This window comes from Rhinopithecus bieti, unplaced genomic scaffold, assembly GCF_001698545.2.
Source record: "Rhinopithecus bieti isolate Rb0 unplaced genomic scaffold, ASM169854v2 scaffold_19722, whole genome shotgun sequence".
In the NCBI taxonomy this organism is placed as follows: Eukaryota; Metazoa; Chordata; class Mammalia; order Primates; family Cercopithecidae; genus Rhinopithecus; species Rhinopithecus bieti.
Genome location: NW_016809905.1, coordinates 1,049 through 21,036, shown reverse-complemented (window position 1 = coordinate 21,036; position 19,988 = coordinate 1,049). Strand labels below are relative to the sequence as shown.

The window sequence follows — 19,988 nt, the reverse complement described above, 5'->3', positions numbered from 1 at the left end:
TTTTTGAGTATTATCATGCCCATTTTACAGAGGGGAAAACTGAGCTCCACTGAGGTCAAATAACTTGCCCAAGGTCACACAACTATTAAGTGGCAGAATCAAGATTTGAACTCAGGCATCCCAGATGCAGAGTCAGCTCTGAAGTCCTATGCTGTGCTCAGCAAGTCCAAGTCAGTAAGTCCCAGCATCAGGGACGATCTGCATAGCCACTTGGCTCTGCCTCATGCTTCCCTGTCCACCCTCAGCATAGCAATGTGGAGAGAGAAGCCAGATGGAAAAGGAAGAGCCCAACGATCTGGGGGGGGTCACTGGATCTGGGGGTTGTTGGATCTGGTGGTCACTGGATCTGGGAGTTGTGGGATCTAGGGGTTGCTGGATCTGAGGATCACTGGATCGGGGGTCACTGGATCTGGGGTCACTGGATCTGGGGTCATGGGATCTGGGGGGTCACTGGATATGGATGTCACAGGATATGCTGGTCACTGGATCTGGGGTCGCTGGATCTGCGGGTCACGGGATCTGGGGGTCACTGGATCTGGGGTCGCTGGATCTGGGGGTTGTGGGATCTGGGGTCACGAGATCTAGGGGTCTCTGGATCTGGGGCTCACTGGAGCCCACTCCACACCTCCTCCACCAGAACAGCCTCACGGAAGACCTGCACACTTCCCAGAGGACCACTGTGCTCATGGAAAGATCAGGGCACAAGATGTGGCAACTGGTTCTGCCCGATGCGATTTGTGGGCCATGCCTGGATCCTGGATCCTGATTTGAACAAATCGAAAGTAACAAGACATTTGTGAGATAATCAGAAATTGGAGCTCTGACTAGTGATTTGATACTCAGTAAGTACAAAACCTAGATAAGAACAGGTTTTTCTGACTCCTACAGTTAAACTTGTGCCCCACAACAGAGGTCCCCAACCCCCAGGCCATGGACCTATACCAGTCTGTGGCCTGTTAGGAACCGGGCCTGACAGCAGAAGGTGAGGGGCAGCAGGGGAGCATTACCTGCCGCCTGAGCTCCGCCTCCTGTCAGATCAGCCACAGCAATGGATTCTCATAACGGAGCGGACTCTATTGTGAATTGCACATGTGAGGGATCTAGGCGGTGCACTCATAAGAATTGAATGCCTGAGATCTGAGGTAAACTAATTTCATCCCAAAACCATCCCCACCCCACCCCGGCCCATGGAAAATTGTCTTGCACAAAACTGGTCCCTGGTGCCAGAAAGGTTGGGGACCACTGCTCTACAAAAGTAGTTTCTTTTTTTCCTTTTTTTTTTTTTTGAGACAGGGTGACACTGCATCACCCAGACTGAGGCGCAGTGGTGTGACCATAGCTCACTGGACTCAAGAGATGCTCCCACCTCAGCCTCCCGAGCAGCTGGGACTATAGACATGGACCAAGACACCTGGCTCATTTTTGAATTTTTGAATTTTTGTAGAGATGAGGTCTCACTATGTTGCCCAGGCTGGTCTTGAGCTCCTGGGCTCAAGTGATCCTCCCACTTTGGTCTCCCAAAGAGCTGGGATTGCAGGCATGAGTCACAGCCCAGCCCTTTAAAAGACTAGTTTTCAAATATTCAGCCGAGCTCTGTGGGGCTGCAGGGTTAAACCCTGAGCGTAAATAGGCCTCAGTGAGCACCAGGACTCAGTTTTAATTTTTTTGTTCTGATCATGTGGTCACACTTTTTTTAAAGAATCCATATCTTTTAGAGATAAATATGAAAATGCTTATAAATAAAATGGGAAGATGTCTGAGTTTTGCTTACTTTTGGGGGAGAATAAGATTGGGCAAGAGTTGCTGATGGTGGCTCTAGCTTGGGGATGGGCACCGGGGGTCATGGGACCATTCTCTCTACTTTTGTGAGTCCTTGAAATTTTCCAAAATTAAAAGGATTCTTTCAAAAGGTTCAACTTCTTACTCTACTCCCAGGATCTAAGGAGATTACAACCACCTTCACTCCATCAGTCCTGCTCTGAAAACAGATTAAATTATCAACATTTCCCTTGCCAAAGGATATTTGCAACTGTCGAGGTGAGACATAAAGAACGGCACTAAGATTTTCACCTGCCGGGGCTTGGGGGAGGAGGAAAAACTTTGACAGCTTCCAATCAACTGGGGCATGAAGCAGGGGGTGGGTCCAGGATGGAGAAGATCCAAAGTCTAACGTTGTAAAGATGTGCTGATTTCCCAGCGCTGTCTCTGGGGAGCTCCAGCAGCACCAGAGGGCAAAGCATAGCTGAAGGCTCAGAGCTGCGGTCCCAGGCCCTGGGGTGAGTGGTCCCCCCATGGCAGGAACAGAGGGGAGTGATTTTGTGTCTCCATGTGGAGTTGGGGGGTTGCTCAGGTATACGGACCTGGTCCCACCTTAAAGCCAGGGGACCGGCCTCTTATACCCTTAGCCAGTCAGTTGTTGGCTGTAAGGTTGGGACGGTGTAATTTAAACTCCCAGAAGAGAGCGGATGTGAGCCTTTGGCAACAAACAATTATACCAGCTGGAGAATGGGTAGTCCTCCCAGCAGGGTGGATCTGGGAAGTAGCGGACACCGTCGGCCTCTCCCCCGGGGAGCCCCATCCTGCTGCCAGTCACTGACCCTTAGAGCTAGAGGAGCCCCAGGCACTTCTCTTGCAGTCTAGAAATGTATACACACAGAGAAACTAGTTCAAGAAAACAGAGGCCCAGAGAGGAAAAGGTACTTATCGAGGGCCACAAGGGGCCGGGACTAGAATCCAGATTCTTGACCCCCTCCTTGGACGGAGGCCTCTGTTTCCTGCAGGTCTTTCAGCTGCTTGTGGGTGAACTCTGTTTACGCCAGGCACACTGTCTCGAAGCACCAGGACGAGGCTGGTTCAGTACAGTCATAGGAGGTTTTCTAACTGGCATTCACTGAAACACTGATCCTCAAAGGGACCCCACTCCCCAACACCAGCCTGCCTGTCACTCAGCACCTCTCAGTTCCTACCTTTCTGTCCTTGACGTGCATGGACACACATGCACACACATGCACCTACACACACGCACACAAGCACACACACACACACACACCCTGAGAAGCTCTCTCTGTCCTCTAGGGCTCCACTGCACAGTCTGATGAGGGTCACATTATTCGTGCCACGTTTCCTCTGCCTGCTCACCTCCCATGGACACATCTTACTCACTCCTGCCTCGGTCCCTGCAGCGTCCGGTGTAGAAACTCCACGAACAAATCCATGAATGACAGTGCTGGATCTCGGATCACTAGCTCAACACACTTAGCGCCTTTCTTCCCTCATGACCCCCTGCCCCACCCCAGGGCCCCAGAGCTCTCACAGCTCTCTCCCTCTGTAAGCAGGATGGGGATGGAGGCAATAAACTCACCACCCCAGATGACAGGGACGGGGTGTATCATGTCTTAACCGAGAACCAGGCGAGGACAAGGTGGAGGCTCGCTGGTGGGATTCTAGACACACAACAGGCCAGTGGCAACTGTGGCTGACATTTATTGCTATATGCCAGGCCCTGTCTGTTGCAAGCATTGTTTCAGCTACTCCCTACCACCTACCCCCCAGGGACAGGCAGTGGCACTCCCCATGAGAAGGTGAGGGAAGACTCAGATGCTGAGATGTAAACAACCTGCCCGTGGTCAAAGCTCCGGGGAGCAAAGCCAGGACTTTGCACAGGGCACCCATTCTGGCTGACAACGTCCAGGGCTCATGGCCGGGCCCACTCTGCTGCTCTGCTGGGGGCTTCTAGAGGGTCCTCCCCAGCTCTGTCCCTGTCCTACCTCCCCTCCCAGAACTGAAGGAACAACGAGAATACGTACGGGACCAACGCATTGCGTGGCCCTGTGCAGAGCATGGTCCTGAGCTGGCTGAGGGCGCGGGGGGGGCAGGGCAAGGCTAAAAAAGTTCCTCCATACCCCCAAGCAGCCTGCTGCCTGCCCCCGTCTGTCAGCACACTGTCACCTCCTAGCAGCCCTGCACAGATCCTGGAGGTGGCCCAGGACAGCAGGGAATAAGTGTTCTAAGGAATCAGAGTTCATGCTTTGTCTTGAAAAAGCAGACAAGAGAGTCAGAACAAACTTTTCCCCAGGATGACTAAGGTCTGCCCTCTGCAACTCCTTCCTCTCCTGGTTGAATAAAATTCCTTGTAGCAGCTCCCTATTCCATGAGACAAGTATTACATTAAAGTTGGAAGGGACCCTAGAGACCATCACTCAATTTCCATTCCCACTGTGATATGCACATGAGCAAATCACAAGCAGAGATAAGGCCAAAAACCAGAGCCCAGGACCAGAAATTCAAACCTTCAAGGCCACTTTGCCCAAAAGCAGACCCCATAGAATACCAATTGCATAGAACCACCAGACTACAAGAAAAAAGATTCTATGGCCAGCCGAGCGCAGTGGCTCGCGCCTATAATCCCAGCACTTTGGGAGGCCGAGACAGGCAGATCACCTGAAGTCGGGAGTTTGAGACCAGCCTGATCAACATGGAGAGACACCGTCTCTATTAAAAATACAAAATTAGCTGGATGTGGTGGCACACGCCTGTAATCCCAGTTACTTGGGAGGCTGAGGCAGGAGAATCACTTGAACCTGGGAGGTGGAGATTGCGGTGAGCCAAGATTACATCACTGCCCTCCAGCCTGGGTGAAACTCCATCTCAAAGATAAAAATAACAAATAACAAATAAATAAATAAATACATAATAAAGATTCTATGGCCAATTAAGTTTGGGAAATGCCCTTAATACTAAGACAGGCTGTGCCACTTGTAGAAAATCTCAGCGCCTTTAATATGAGAAAAAGGGAGAAGGGGATATCCGTGGTTTCCCAAACTTATTTGACCATGGAACCCTTGTACTACAGATCCATCAGGACCAATGTTCCATGGAATATACTTTGAGAAAGGTTATTCTGGATTCTCGAATCCAACACCCTAGTGGATATTTGAACCATTCCTGCTGCCACAGCTCTCACAAGTGAATGTCTAGGTGGAGGTGCAGCCCCAGGGCCCAGGCACTCACTCTTCCCATGGACAACCAGTTCCATCTGAGGCAGCCCTACTAAGAAGCCTCTCTTCTTCTGTTGTTTGCAGTGGAGTCCAGGCCTGGGTCCAGGGATTGTCCTCCCAGATGTGCAGAGTCTAAGTGAAGCTGGTGGCTTATCTGGTTCAGGCCTCTGCCACCAGATACATCCCTTAGTCCAGCTAGATGTGTCAGAAGGACTCCTGAAGGCTTGGGAGCTGAGAGAGGGACAGTTCCCAAGCATAGCTGGGCAGAGTCACAAAGAGACAGCACTGTGTCTATGAGCTCAGCTTCTGAAGCCCAGGAAAGAGGGAGACCCTCTGCCCACTCGCCCCACTAAATTAGGAGTCATCACTGCAGGCCCATGGAGATACCAATCAGGGGGTCCCACCCAGCAGCCCAGGCCCAGAGCACTGGTGATGGAGTAAGACCACGCGTGGTTCCAATTCCAGGCACTTCCTCACTGTGTGACCATGGCCAAGGCAGGCAACCTCTCTGAACCTTGGTTTCCTCTTCTATGCAATGGTGCTGACTTCCTGAGTATTAAGGGAGGTTGCCTGGCAAAACTGCCGCCTGACACAGCGCCCAGCATACAGTGCTCACCCAACTGTGAGGCCCCATCTGGCTCTTTGGCTCTTGGTAACGTCCCGTCCTTTCCCCTCTACCCAATCCAGGATATAGTCACCTGGGCTATTTGTCCCTCCAGACTTCCCGAGGTTCTTTCCCTGCACCCCTGTGGAAAATGTGGATACTCAACGGAACTTCCTGGATCCACAAGTCAGATTTAAAAGTGAGAGGAATGCCCCTCCCTTTTCATTCATCCAGGAGAGAGTCTGAGACCAGCCCACTCTCTCTCAAGGATTTGTTCATTAGCCCCATCCCCATGGAGAAACCATCTCTAACCTCAGTCCCCACAAGCCAGCTCCCTTTCTTCCCTGCCCAGCTCTCCACTTTCTGGGACAGAAAGGCTACACTGGATTTTCTCACCAAGTCCCCAGGCAGCCCCTAAGCCCTAGTGCATCCCGTGGCATCAGTATACACAATACCAGGCTCTGGCTGCAGGTCGTGTGTCCAGCCCCCTTCTAAGTGTTTTCCCAACTCCTTTCATGCCCATGAGAACATCCAGAACCTTCCTTTTCAATTGTTGAGCCAACAGTGCATGAAGGACTTAAGCCCCATGCTCTGGAGCCAGCCTGCCATGCTTCAAGTCCAAGTTACTTATTGGCTGTGTGACCATGGGCAAGTGGCTTAACCTTTCTGAGCCTCATCTGCAAAATGAGAGTGAGGACAGTATTTACCTCATAGGGTTGGAATGAGGACAAAATCAGGTAATGCGTGTAGAAGGTTTATCTCAGTGCCTGGAGCAGGGAAAATATTGGTAAATGCTAGCATCGCTAAATATGGACTTCCTGACTCAGTGTTGGCTCATAAAACGTCCTCGGTGGAAGACATTTTCTTCCCTTCTCTCCAGGAGGCATGGGTACTACCACAGGAGGTAGGACAATTATTTCCCACCTGCCTTCAGTCACTCATCTTGGACCAGTGGATGGAGACTGTTTATAAAGCCTCTCCATCGACCCGCACCTCCCAACTCTTCCAAACTACAGTCTGGCCACTTTTGGGTGAGCTGTGTCTTCCGCTGGTTGTGAAGTTTGCCTGGTCCTTGTTTTTCTGCCCCAAAAGGAACTGTGTCTCTGCAACCCCAGAAAGGCTGTAAGCAGCAATTACTCCCATCCTCAGGGGCCAGATTATTCCAGGTCAAATCAAGACCAGGGATTGCTGGACAGGGCAACCACGGTTCCGGAAAGATCCAATCCTGTAAGCAGAGGTGATTGGCAGAGGCTGACCCAGCCACAAGCCTCAGAAATGAGATGGGTTCTGATGACCTTTCTCCCTGTCCTGCAGCCAGGACCCCCAATCAGCGTCAATGAAAGCAGAAGCCACAGTTATTCCCAGCCGTTGTGCTAGGGGGCTTCCGTCATGGCAAGTCCTCAGCCCAGTCCAGACCTGGCAGACAAGCCTACCCGAGAACACGACCCAGCCCAAGCTCCCGGCTCCACGCGGGCACAAGAAGTCCCAGAAGAGGAGCAGCCTTCTCAAGGAGCTGGGGGTGAGCATCCACTTCCCAGGGTCCCAGCAGTGGGAGGAAGAGGAGAGGGGGATATGAGGAGGATGCTGGGGGGACCCCAAGAGGAGAAATGGAAAAGAGAAAGGCTCCAGCTTTCCTGCTGAACATTCATCTGAGCTGGAAAAGGCCTTGAGGACTGGAGAGAATCTGCCCACACCTGTACTGCCTTGTGAGGTTCGGACAGGGCCCTGTCCTGGGGAGAATGGCAGGAGAAGGCTGCCAGCTCCAGGATACACAGCTCCCACCCGTGGGGCCCTTGGCAGCTTCAGCTCTTTCTGCAGGAAATCCTGGGGAGTGGTCCTTCTTAGAGAGCCTGGTCTCTGAGATCCCTAAGAGGACGGAAGGGACTCAGCACAGCCAGTAGGTCCAAGGCACCAGTGGCCTCAATTAGAGCCAGCCACCGATGCCCTCACCCCAGCCATTCTTTCTTCCCTACCCAGGCCTTCCACATCACCATCGCTCTGCTGCACCTGGTCTTTGGGGCCTACCTGGCCTCTACAGTCAAGAGCCTTCACCTGGTGGTGCTGAAGTCTTGGTATCCGTTCTGGGGGGCTGCCTCTGTGAGTAGAAGGCAAAACACAGACCGGGTACGGGAGTCTGCAAGGCAGGCCTGCAGGAGGCCCTGGCATTGGGGACAGGATGCAAGATGGGACAGAGACAGCTAATAGGAGTGCGGCAGAAGCCAGGCCCTTTCTCCAGTGTTCCTATCTCTGCTTCTCTTATCTCAGTCACCATGGTAATAGCTCCTTCCAGGAAGCCCCCATCAATTCTGAGTCCCAAGAGAGCATTCGAAGGCTATCTACTCTCCCATAATTGAATATGTGCATTTGGCAAAGAGGAGAGTGAGCAGGACCCAGAGACAGCTTCATTCTTCCCCGGCCTTCTGGGCAGCCAGGCTGCCTCTGGATCCAGCGACAGGTGCCCTGTTGGGGTTGGGCTACAAAAACACACAGGGAGTAAAGTGTGGCTCCCATCCTCCCAAGGCCATCAGGCAGAATGGGAGATGACGCTGGACCAGTGCATGTACCATTTCCCGGAAGCTCTACATTTCTTCAGGTCTCCAGAGAGCCCACCCCATTCCTGACTCCCACGTGGAGTCCTGCCTATGCACTAAGTCCAAGCTCCATGGCACTGTCTTGGGCAAGTATCCCAATCCACCTTTCACATCAGTCCTCTGTGACCACTGCCCACAGGATGGGGCTTTCACTGCACAGTGATAGAATGCAGTGTTTATTCACCCTGTGCTCCCAGGGACTAGCCCATAGTAGGTGCTCAGTGAACACTGGAAAGAAAGATTGCAGAGGTGCTCCCAGAGACCTTGGAAGCAAGAACTTATATCCTCCAAACTGCAAGATTCAGGAAAAGAGAAAGGGTCGGGGTAGAGGGGTAGTGCCACGATCCCAGAGGGATGGTTTGGGTTTGTAAAATGAGGGAAGTAGGAGGGGCTAAGAGGGAGTTCTAGGTGCAAGGCACAGCTTGGTCCAAGGTGTAGAGACAGGAGCAGGTATGGAGGTTTGTGCACACGGGAAGACGTGAGGTGGGGCAGCGCCTGGGATGGGCCACATGGCAGGCAAGAGGAGCTCACTCTGCGGGAGGAATAGTATTCTCCACCCCACTGGCTGCCAAGGGTTGATTTTCTTGGAGAATAGGGGTAGGGTGGGAATTTGTGGGTTTTGAGGAACCCTGGCTTCTCTCCTTTGACTTTCAAATGTGTCCTGCAGTTTCTCATTTCCGGGATCTTGGCGATAACAATGAAGAACTTTTCTAAAACTTACCTGGTGAGTGGGTGCACTGAAATCATTCTCTTCCATCCGAGCATGGGGGAACTTTGTTAAGTGCATCTGTGTGTAGGGGTGATTGTGAGGGTACTTCTCCAGGACTTGCTAAGAGCAGGCTCTTGCCTTCAGGACAACAGAGGATGTCCAAGCAGAAGGGTCCAGATGCAGACAGGCTGACAGATTTGACTGTGGGAGGAAAGGAAGCACGATCTGAAGCTTCTCTTTCCAGTGCAGTGAGGCAGAGGAGGAAATGGCTCCCAGGCACCCTGACCCATCCATCTAGGACATAACTTTGCTTCCTCTCAAATCTCCTGAGTTTTAACATTAATCACCACATAGCCTGCAAGCCCTAGCCTCCAGCTGAATTTGCATCTACTTCTCCTCTCTAAGAGGCAGGCAGATGGAACTGTGATCCTCCCTGTTCTGCCTGTGCTGGCCACTGCCCGAACACCTTGCCCTCTCCCCTGCACACATGGCTCCCATGTTTGACTTACTCCGGACCACTCAAGACAATCTGTATGTCTTGTCCTGCCGAAGGTCTTCTCTGACCTCCATGGCTGCCTTCCGTGTTCCCACACTCTGTGGACTTACCTGTCTCTGCCATACACTAAGTTCTGTGTGGGCAGAATGTGTCTGAGCATCTTGGTAGCCCAAGGTGGCCCAAGTAGGCACAGAGTAGACACCTAGCACAAGACTGGATGGGTGGAGGTGGATGGATGATGGAAGGAACATCCCTGCAAATCACAGCCCACACCCAGGTCTTCCCACCGCCCCTCCTTCTGCCCCCGAAGCCCAAGCCAGGTCCTTCCCTATTTGTGTCCCTCAGCCTGGCTGGGCTGGGGTTGCTCCCTGCTTTCTCAGAGGGCACAGAGAATAGAACGATGGTTGTTCAGTTTACCCAGCAGAGGCAGGAGACGCTTGACAAAGACGTGCGCATTCCCCAGACCTCACCCTCCTGGGCTGAGCCCCTTTTAGAGCCACAGGCCTCCTGCTTTGTGTGCCTGCGCATAAGCACACTCTTACTGTAAAGAAACCCATTCCAGTAGGAAAAGCTACAGATTCCACATGTGCATAGTCTTTCCTCACTATGAAGGTTTGCACTTGGCAAGAGGCTCCCGGAATGATGCTTAACTGGAGAGGACGATGAATACAGGCATCTCAGGGACCATGGCGGGTGGGCAGAGAAAAGGGGCTGGCACTGGGATATGTGAGGATAGGGCACTTTCAGAGCTCCTCCTGCCCTTTCTGGTGGGGAAGGGGCTAGATGAGGGGTCACTTGTTTGTCGAATCCCTAACACTTGGCATAGCTGATGTAGGATGGTCGGGGCTGGCTTTGAGCGGGAGAAGGCAATGGGGCATCCTTTATTGCAAAGCTCTTGGAGCTGAAGGCAGCTCTCAGGTTCTCCCAATTTGTCCCACAGAAGGCGAGGGCCAGCTGGGCCCTCCTCAGTGGTCAGTGGCTCAGCTCCTGTGTGAGGGGCTGAGGGGCCAGTGACAGGCAGAATCTCTCCTGAGGCTACAGAGGAAGCTACTGGCAAGCATCAGGGAGGACCCAGCCCCAGGTCTCCACTCTTTGGACAGCTGTTACCTTTATTTTTCACCTATAGAAGATGTTATGCCTGATGGTAAACCTCGTCAGCCTCTTTTGTGTGCTGTCCGGCCTCTTCGTCATCACCAAGGATCTCTTTCTGGAGAGCCCATTTCAGTCCCCGATCTGGAGAATGTACCCCAACTCCACGGTGAGTCCCCAGGCCTAGAGGGTCCTCTGACTTCAGTGAAGGTGCTGCCTTGGGTTTGGCCCACAGGAGGTTTCTAGCTCACAGAAAGCCTCTCCTGGAGCCCAGGTGTGGGCCGCTGAGCCCTTGGCCAACCTATTTCTGTCCCTCCCAAGGTGTGGTGGAAAGGTGCGTGCTGGGCTGCCCACTGATCAGCATCACTGAATCCAAGTCCACTTTTATAGATGGGGAAATGGAGCCAGAGATGGGGAGGAGCCTGCCTGAGGTCAAGCAGCAACTTGGCCGCAAATCCAGGGCCATGGCCTAAAACTGCTGATTTCCCAGCCAGGGCTCTAAGCATGGTGTCCCTGGTGGCCCCTGTGATCCGGGAGCCTCCCAGCAGGCTTGCAAAGCTGGCCAAGTCCGCTTTGTTACCCTCAACTTCTGGGAGTGAACACTGAGGTCCAGAGAGGCTAGATTAGTGGGTCTTAGACTCCAAGCCTGGTGCTCTTTTCGCCACGCCACTGCTGCCTCTGAAGCAGAAGGCAGACTGCTGGGTGCCTCTGGGTCAGGCTCCAAGAATTCTTTATTTATTTATTTATTTATTTATTTATTTATTTAGAGACAGAGTCTCACTCTTATCATACAGGCTGGAGAGCAGTGGTGCGATCTCGGCTCACTATAACCTCCACCCCCCAGATTCAAGCGATTCTTCTGCCTCAGCCTCCCGAGTAGCTGGGATTACAGGCGTCCACCACCACACCCAGCTAATTTTTGTATTTTTAGTAGAGACGGGGTTTCACTATGTTGGCCAGGCTGGTCTCGAACTCCCGACCTCAAGTGATCCTCCCGCCTTAGCTTCCCAAAGTGCTGGGATTACAGGCATGAGCCACCGCACCCACAAGTGTTCTGACCATAGTGGTTTGCTATTCCTTATCTCCTCCCAGCACATACACACACATGCATACACATGCACATCACATGTAAGTGTGAGCATGCATGGACACACATGTGCGTGCACACACATATATATACATATGCTTCCCTGTCAAATGCATGTGATACTAGGAGATGTCTCTCAGCTGCACAGCTCTTCCCCTCCCCTGCTGTAAAATATGTGCCCTCACTCTGGGACTAGGTATCCCCATCTGTCAAGTAGGCTTGGATCAGACAACCCTAAGGCTACCTTCAGTCTTACCAGGGACCCATGAGATTCTCTAGCCCTCAAACATTAGGCCAATGCTCACCAAAGACCTATAAGTGCCAGGCATTGAGTGTAGGGCAGTGACCAAGATAGACCCACTCCCCATCCCACAGAGACCCACCCTGCCCTCCCCACGCACACCTGGGAGCTGAAGCCCCAACTTCCCTCTGCTGTGGATCTGACCCCTGCCTGGCTAAGCCCACGTAATGGGTGCAGACACCCAGAAAGGTCTCGCCCTGCCTTCCATCCCTCTCCCCTCTCAGGTCCACATCCAGAGGCTGGAGCTGGCCTTGCTCTGCTTCACAGTCCTGGAGCTCTTCCTGCCAGTGCCCACAGCTGTCACAGCCTGGAGAGGGGACCGTCCATCTGCAAAGGTAAGACAAGGGTTTGTCTTCCCAGGAAGACAAAAACACTCTGTCGCCCAGGCTGGAGTACAGTGGCACGATCTCAGTCCACTGCAACCTCCACCTCCCAGGTTCAAGCAATTCTCCCACCGCAGCCTCCCAAGTAGCTGGGACTACAGGCATGTGCCACCACATCTGGCTAATTTTTGTATTTTTTTAAAGTATAGATGAGGTTTTGCCATGTTGACCAGGCTGGTCTCAAACTCCTGACCTCAAGTGATCCGCCAGCCTTGGCCTCCCAAAGTTCTGGGATTACGGGCATGAGCCATTGTGCCCAGCCCTCAACAACCCTTTGAGGTACTTAAATTCCCATATTACAGACTAGCAAGCTGAGGTTCAGAGAGGTCACATCACTTCCCAAGGCGAAGCAGCCAATCAGGAAATCCAGGACTCAGCCTGAGCTATGTCTAACCCACAGTCTCGCCCTTGTCTACCCATGGGGAAGGCAGAACGGCCAACTGAGGCTAGATATATTTTAAAATAGAAGGCAAGTCTCTCCTCACCCCAAAGATCCCCAACAGTTCAGGATAAGGATATTTTATAAAAGAAATAAATACATAAAAAATAAAGACCCTGACCAGAATTGATCTCCAAGGCTCATTTCTTTAAAGAAAAAAAATATCATATTATAATCTCAGCTTTAGAACACTATTTGTAAAAGTGCCAAATCCCCCATAATTCTGCAAGTTTGACGCTGATTTTCGTGTTAGTGACCTCATCACACACCGAGTGTTCACGTAACGCATATATAAGTTGATGGCCTCTGAGTTTCATTTAACATCAAGCAGAGAAGTTTCCTGTGAATTCCTGGCTGCCTGACAGGAAGTCTTCTCATTAAGACATCAGAAAGCCAGATGGTGGCCTTGAGTCACTGAGGCCAACCCCACTTTTAAGGAGAGGGAAAACTGAGGCCCCACACCTAGCTGTAGCTATGAGCCTTAATTGTACCTATTTATTGACCTTTGCTGTGTTCCAGGCACCATGCTAGTGCTGCAGGTGGCTGTATTCGTTTTCTATCGATGTTGTAGTAAATTGTCACAAATTTGGTGGCTTAAAATGGCACCTATATTATCCTACAGTTCTGGAGGTCAGCAGTTTGAAATGAGTCTCAAGGGCTCAAATCAAGGTGTGTTGCCAGGACTGCATCCTTTCCAGGGGCATCGAAAAGAATCTCTTTCCTTGTCTTTTCCAGCTTCTAGAGGCTGCCTGCATTCCTTGGCTTGGGCCCCTTCTTCCACCTTCAAAGCCAGCATCACAACATCCTCCCAATAACCCTGTCTCCCTCTTCTACCTTTAAAGACCCTTGTCATCATACTGGGCCCAGACAGATAATCCAGGAGAATCTCCCCATCTCAAGGCCCATTGGAAACCTTAATTCCATCTGCAACCTTAATTCCTCTCTGCCACATGACCAGAGATTAGAACGTGGACGTCTTTTGCAGGCTGTGCTTCTGGCTGAGACCTCCTTGACTCTCACAGCCATTCTGGGAGGCAGGTTCTGCTTTTCCATTTTAAAGAGGAAAAAATGAAGCTTAGAAGTGATTTCCCATGGTCTCAAGCCAGTAAGCAGCCATGCTAGTCTCCCAGTGGTCCCTGTGCCCTCCCCATCAGTAAGGATGGTGCCAGGGACAGGCTCTCCAACACTGAATTGGTGCCACCCTCATCACGAATCGGGGATGGAGGCGTGGCAGCAATCACTGGCAGACACTGTTGGCATTAGACCTGCCCCTAGAGTGTATCCTGACTAGAAGGGACTTGGGTCATTACCTGGCCCAGCCCCCCTCAGGAAGCCCAACAGGGTGAGTGACCTGCCCCTGGTCACCAGGACACTGGTAGCGGGACAGGAACCAGGGCCCCATCCACTGACTCCCATGTGGGCCTCCTCTTCTCCCTTTTCAAGAACAAGGAGGGTGGAGGGAGTCACACGCTGGTCTATGGAAGTCACTTCATCTCTCAAGCCTCAGTTTCCCCATGTTCATGGAGAACTTGAGTCTTCAGAAGTGAACTAGCAGAGAAGTGTTTCGGAAGCAACCAGTCACTCCACAGCTGTGAGCAGGTGACTTTTCTTTTGCAGAACGACGACGCATGCCTTGTTCCAAACCCACCATTGCATCTCACAGGCCGGCCGGTGGAGTCCCCGCCATCCTACCAGAGTGTGATTCAAGGGGACACACAACACAAGCAACATCAGAGGTGAAGAGGTTTGAGCCCGGCTCCCCAGACCTTCAGAACCCACGCGTGGCCCCTTCTCCCTGGCATGGAGAGAAACCAGTTCCCAAGGGAGCTATGACGGGCAAGGGGCTAACAGTGCTGCAGCTAGAACTGCCTGGCCTGGCAGTGGTAGCCGAGGCAGCAATGGTCCTATACACTCAGGCACTAGAGGAACTCCCAGGGGCCCCAGGAACATCTCAGCACCTGACTTGGTTGACCAGAGCTACCTCAGCTGAACCTGGGCACAACCAGGACCCATCACCCTCCCTGCCAGCCTCCAGAGCAAACTCCTGGGCATGCAGCCCCGAGGTGCCCCCCATGCCCTCTGACCTCCCTTGTCTGCCTTCTCTGATCAATGGCGGATGCACAGGAGGATATAAGGGGAGCCAGGAAGGACGGTATCCAGAGCGGCACAGGCAGGGGCTTCCCTTGCCTCAACCTACTAAGAGGCCTCTGGGGGAGCCTGTGTATCTGAATCCCTGGATTTAGGATAAGGGCAGCTGGGGAGTTGAGTCTCATAGAAACTGTATACAGTTCTTCCCTCTGAACATGACCCTCTGCATGAATCTTTTTGCCTCCCTGGGCCTCAATGTCTCCATCTGTAAAGTGGGGGTGGGAGGATGACATGATCCAGGAGTCTCCCAGCTTGAAAGCTCTGAGGTCAGGAGAATTCAAGATCCCATTTGTGACATCGAGTTTGCCAGTAAAACTTCAGCCTCGGGATTCCAAACCTACTTGTGCTAAGTAAATAATGTGAGGGAGAGGGACCTGCCTTCCTCATTTTCCAAATTTCGGTCATCTGAGGATAGTCTTCAGGATTTTTGCTTATTTGTGAGCTGCAATGTATTCTGGGTTTTTTCCACACTGGTTCTTTTTTCTATATTATTTTAAAGGGGCACTTTGTAGCAGCAAGATACGGGAAATCAGTATCTTTCCATAAATAGAAGGGAACCCCAGAAATAACAAACACGTGAAATAAAACGCAATTTTCCCCTCCAACCCCATGGTCTCACCCACTGCTTCCCTTCCTCTTGCTAGCTCTGCCCCAGCCACCATGGCTTCCTTGAGGTTCCACGGGCACCCCAGGGAAACCCCTGCCTCTGAGCCATTACCCTTGCCCTTCCTCCACCCGGACTCTCTTCCCCCAGGTATTTGCAGAGCTCACTTTTTGTTGTTGTTGTTGTTGTTGTTGTTTGTTTGTTTTTTGAGACGGAGTCTGGCTGTGTCACCCAGGCTGGAGTGCAGTGGCGCGATCTCGGCTCACTGCAAGCTCTGCCTCCCGGGCTCACGCCATTCTCCCGCCTCAGCCTCTGAGTAGCTGGGACTACAGGCGCCTGCCACCACGCCCGGCTAACTTTTGTATTTTAGTAGAGACGGGGTTTCACCGTGTTAGCCAGGATGGTCTCGATCTCCTGACCTCGTGACCCGCCCGCCTCGGCCTCCCAAAGTGCTGGGATTATAGGCTTGAGCCACCGCGCCCGGCCAGAGCTCACTTTTTGAATCTTTACTGGGCCACCAACTCTGAGCCAAGTGAATGTTATTTAATCTCAATGTCATTTAGTCCTCCCATCAGTCTGTGACCTAGCTGCTGTTACTATTAACATCTCCATTTCACGCAGGATCAGAGAAATTCAGCAAGTTTCCCCGGACACGTGGGTAGTCGCCGACGGAGCTAGGATCTGGACCCAGACTGCAAACTGAAGACCACTGCCTGACAGTGCCCCAACTTGGTTGGAGCATAGCCTCTGCTCTCCCGAAGTTGCACTTTCACTGGGAAGATGAGATTTGTACATACAAAAGACTAGTGCGATGGTCTATACAGCAAAGTCAGCCCTCATAGCTCCTGGGAACCCTGTCCTCTCAGATAAGCCATTTCGTACCCAGTTGATGGCTCGATATATGTGGTAGCCCAGATTGTTTTATTTTGTTTTGTTGAGATGGAGTCTTGCTCTGTTGTCCGGGCTGGAGTGCAGTGGCACGATCTCAGCTCACTGTACCCTCCGCCTCCCTGGTTCAAGTGATTCTCCTGTCTCAGCCTCCCAAGTAGCTGGGACTACAGGCACACCCCACCACACCCAGCTAATTTTTATATTTTTAGTAGAGACAGGGTTGTACCATATTGGTCAGGCTGGTCTCAAACTCCTGACCTCAGGTGATCCACCTGCCTCGGCTTCCCAAAGTGCTGGGATTACAGGCGTGAGCCACTGTGCCCGATCCAGGTTTTCAAGTTGTCTGAGATAGCAGTCTGCTCTCCACTGTCTTATAAAATCCCTGTGTAAAGGGATGCTTTCAGTATCATTTGCCCTTGCACAGAATATCCCTGGAGTTTGAGGTTCTTTGAATTCTCCTTCTTTTGTCATGTCCTTCGCTGCCACTTCGTGCTGTGGTCACTAGCTTGGCCATAGCACCTCTCTTCTCCACTTCTGATCTGCTGATCTAGCATTCTATAGATTGCAGCTGGCTTTAAAATAGATTGTAAAGTGTAAGGCATTAGGTTCTGAGAGAGTGGCAGAGAGAGCCATGCAAATGTTTAGGACAAACCCCATCTTTCTTTTTTTTTTTTTTTTTTTTTTTTTTTTTTTTTTTTTTGAGACAGTCTCACTCTGTCTCCCAGGCTGGAGTGCAGTGGCGCGATCTCAGCTCCCTGCAACCTCCACCTCCCAGGTTCAAGCAATTCTCCCGCCTCAGCCTCCCGAGTAGCTGGGATTACAGGTGACCGCCACCATGCCCGGCTAATTTTTTGTATTTTTAGTAGAGACGGGGTTTCACCATGTTAGCCAGGACGGCCTCAAACTTCTGACCTCATAATCCACCTTCTCGGCCTCCCAAAGTGCTAGGATTACAGGCATGAGCCACCACTCCCGGCTGAAACCCAATCTTTCAAAAGATGAAAGGGTGTGATGGAGAAAACCTTAGCTTGGTTGTCTAAAGACCTGGGTGCAAACTCTAGCTCTGCCAGTCACTTACTGTGTGGGTTTGACTCTGTCCCTTCCCCTCACTAGGTCCCAGTTTCTCCATTTGTAAAACAGGCAATTGTGCTACACTGATGGTTTGCATCAATAAAGGTAGAAACGGCTTCTGGTTCGACTTCTATTTTCCAAAAATCAGTTGGTGGAAGACTTGTCAATGTTCTCTTTGAAAGGACACTGCCTCTGCAGGTGCATGGCAGAAGCTCGGGCAGGGTTAGCTGGTCTTGGGGAAGCATGGCCACAGCCCAGTCTCTGAGTGGCTCATCAGTACCGCGACCTGCTAGAATGGCTGCTGTCTTCTAAACAGTATGCAGAATTTCTAACACCAAGCTAGAAACAGAAAGCAATCTTTGACTACTGTTAATGCTGTGGTTAAATTTGAGTCTGTATTTTGATTTTTTTTTTCAATTTTTTTTTTCTTTTGAGATGGAGTCTCACTCTGTCGCCCAGGCTGGAGTGCAATGGTGCGATCTCTGCTCACTGCAACCTCCGCCTCCTGTATTCAAGCAATTCTCCTGCCTCAGCCTCCTGAGTAGCTGGGACTACAGGTGCACACTACCACACTCTGCTAATTTTTGTATTTTTAGTAGAGACAAGGTTTCACCATGTTGGTCACGCTGGTCTCGAACTTCTGACCTCGTGATCTGCCCTCCTTGGCCTCCCAAAGTGCTGGGATTACAGGCATAAGCCACCATGCCCAGCCTTTTTTTTTCAATGTTTTGAGACAGGGCTTTGCTCTGTCACCCAGGTTGGAGTGCAGTGGCACAGCCATAGCCTGCTACCAGCTTGAACTCCTGGTCCCAAGCAATCCTCCCGTCTCAGCCTCTTGAGTAGCTGGGACTACAGGTGTGCACCAACACACCCAGCTAATGGTTTTATTTTTAGCAGAACTCTCGGTGTGTTGCCCAGGCTGGTTCCTCAAACTCCTGGTCTCAAGTAATCCTCTCGCCTCAGCCTCCCAAAGTGCTGAAATTAAAAGTGTGAGCTGCCACACCCAGCTGATTTTGATATGGATTCAGCCCTAAATTAAGCCTAATATCATTTTTACTCATGATGGAAAAATTCAAACATACAGAAAAGTTAATAGTGCAGTTGACACCCTTGTACCTCCCCTGAGATTAGAATGTTAACATTTTGCATATTTGCTTTCCCTCCTTCTCCACATATATCTATCTCTTTATATATACATATGTACGTGCGTGTATATATAGCACATATATAGTATGCATAAATAGACATACATTTGTATATATGCTTTTTCGTTGAACCATTTGAAAGTTGCAGACATCATGACTTTTCCTCTCTAAATTCTTCTACCTGCATTATTTCCTAAGAATAAGCATATCCTCCTATGTAATCATAATACTATCATCACACTAGGAAAATTAAAAATAATTCTATAATCCTAATACCCTGTCCATATTCAAATTTCCCCCTCTAGGTCAAAACTGTCTTTATTGTGGGTTTTTTCTTTTTTTTTTAACCTGGATCTAGCCACGTTTCACACATTAGATTTGATTGTTACATCACTTTATTTTCTTTTAATCTAGAAAAGCCCTCTCACCTTTTTCATGACTTAGACTTTTGAGGCCAGTCTTCTTGCAGAATGTTGATGGTTTCTTCATGGTGTCTTTCCCCTGCTCCTCCACCCTCCCTCTTTCCTGTAGCCCAAAAGTCACATCTAGAAGACCCTCGAAGCTTGATTCAATGTACAGTAAGCATGGTTGGGGAGAACACTCCAGCAGTGATGGTGTGGCCTTCACCCTCCACCAAACCTGGGATACTCGGTGTCATTGCATCCCTCAATTAGCAGCTGGACCCAAGAACTGTCATGTCTCTCCATGGCCAGTGTCATTTTTCATTTCTTCCTTCTCCTACAAAGTTTCTTTGCAGAAAATGAACCAGGCAGCATCGCTTGTCAAGTAGGGAAATGTTGAAATGTGTCTTTCTGTAATATCTGAACATACACTATAGACAAATTTCACATGTATTAAACCGTAGCTTTACAGTACTGTATTAAAACCAATGACTTGAACTCCACTTTTTTTTTTTTTTTTTTACTTAGAGTCTTTTTATATCCTAGGCCATGCAAAATGCAGAGTCATTGGAAATATTTCTGGAGGAGTCATACGCTGATGAAGTCCATCACGATGTGCGGGGACTTCACGAGTCTGGATAAAGTCTAGGGGATGCTGAACTGGATGATGGTTTGGTTCCTGGCCAGCTCTAGCACCCAAGCTTTCTACCATGAGACAAAAGGACGATGTCACGGCCAACATCTGGCCTCAGGATGCTCTAACTTAGAGATGTCAGTTCAATGGTCTTGAGGTAAATAAACCAGAAGGCTCAGGGCTCTGGGTCCCCATAGAGAGATCATTTCATTCCCTAGCAAAGACACTGCCACAGTATCCCTGAGCCTGGGGTGGGACAGGGTGTGTGCACCCTGTCTAGGGCGTGTGCACCCTGTCTAGGGCAGGAGTCGGGGGGCAGCTGCTCTCAGGGAGAAAGAGGACCTGAAACTAAGAATTTCCTCAACCACTTACTGCAGAACTCATGTAAGACAGCTAAC

The 19,988-nt window shown here is 50.8% G+C and overlaps 1 protein-coding gene across 4 annotated transcripts; it reads left to right on the top strand.

Moving 5' to 3' along the window:
* Positions 1–2,208: 2,208 nt before the first annotated feature.
* On the top strand, positions 2,209–17,526 carry MS4A10 (membrane spanning 4-domains A10). Of its 4 annotated transcripts, none has more exons than XM_017890781.1 (8): positions 2,209–2,276; positions 6,916–7,120; positions 7,579–7,698; positions 8,860–8,916; positions 10,524–10,655; positions 12,099–12,209; positions 14,314–14,432; positions 16,070–17,526. In XM_017890781.1, exons 2-8 carry the CDS (start codon positions 6,938–6,940, stop codon positions 16,149–16,151), a joined length of 804 nt encoding a protein of 267 aa, XP_017746270.1. In that variant the 5' UTR covers positions 2,209–2,276; positions 6,916–6,937; the 3' UTR covers positions 16,152–17,526. The 4 variants fall into 4 exon arrangements, with proteins under 4 accessions (XP_017746270.1, XP_017746269.1, XP_017746271.1 ...); XM_017890780.1 differs by lacking the exon at positions 2,209–2,276 and adding an exon at positions 5,388–5,434 and having other exon boundaries at positions 16,070–16,403; XM_017890782.1 differs by lacking the exons at positions 2,209–2,276; positions 8,860–8,916 and adding an exon at positions 5,388–5,434 and having other exon boundaries at positions 16,070–16,403.
* The last annotated feature ends 2,462 nt before the right edge of the window (positions 17,527–19,988 follow it).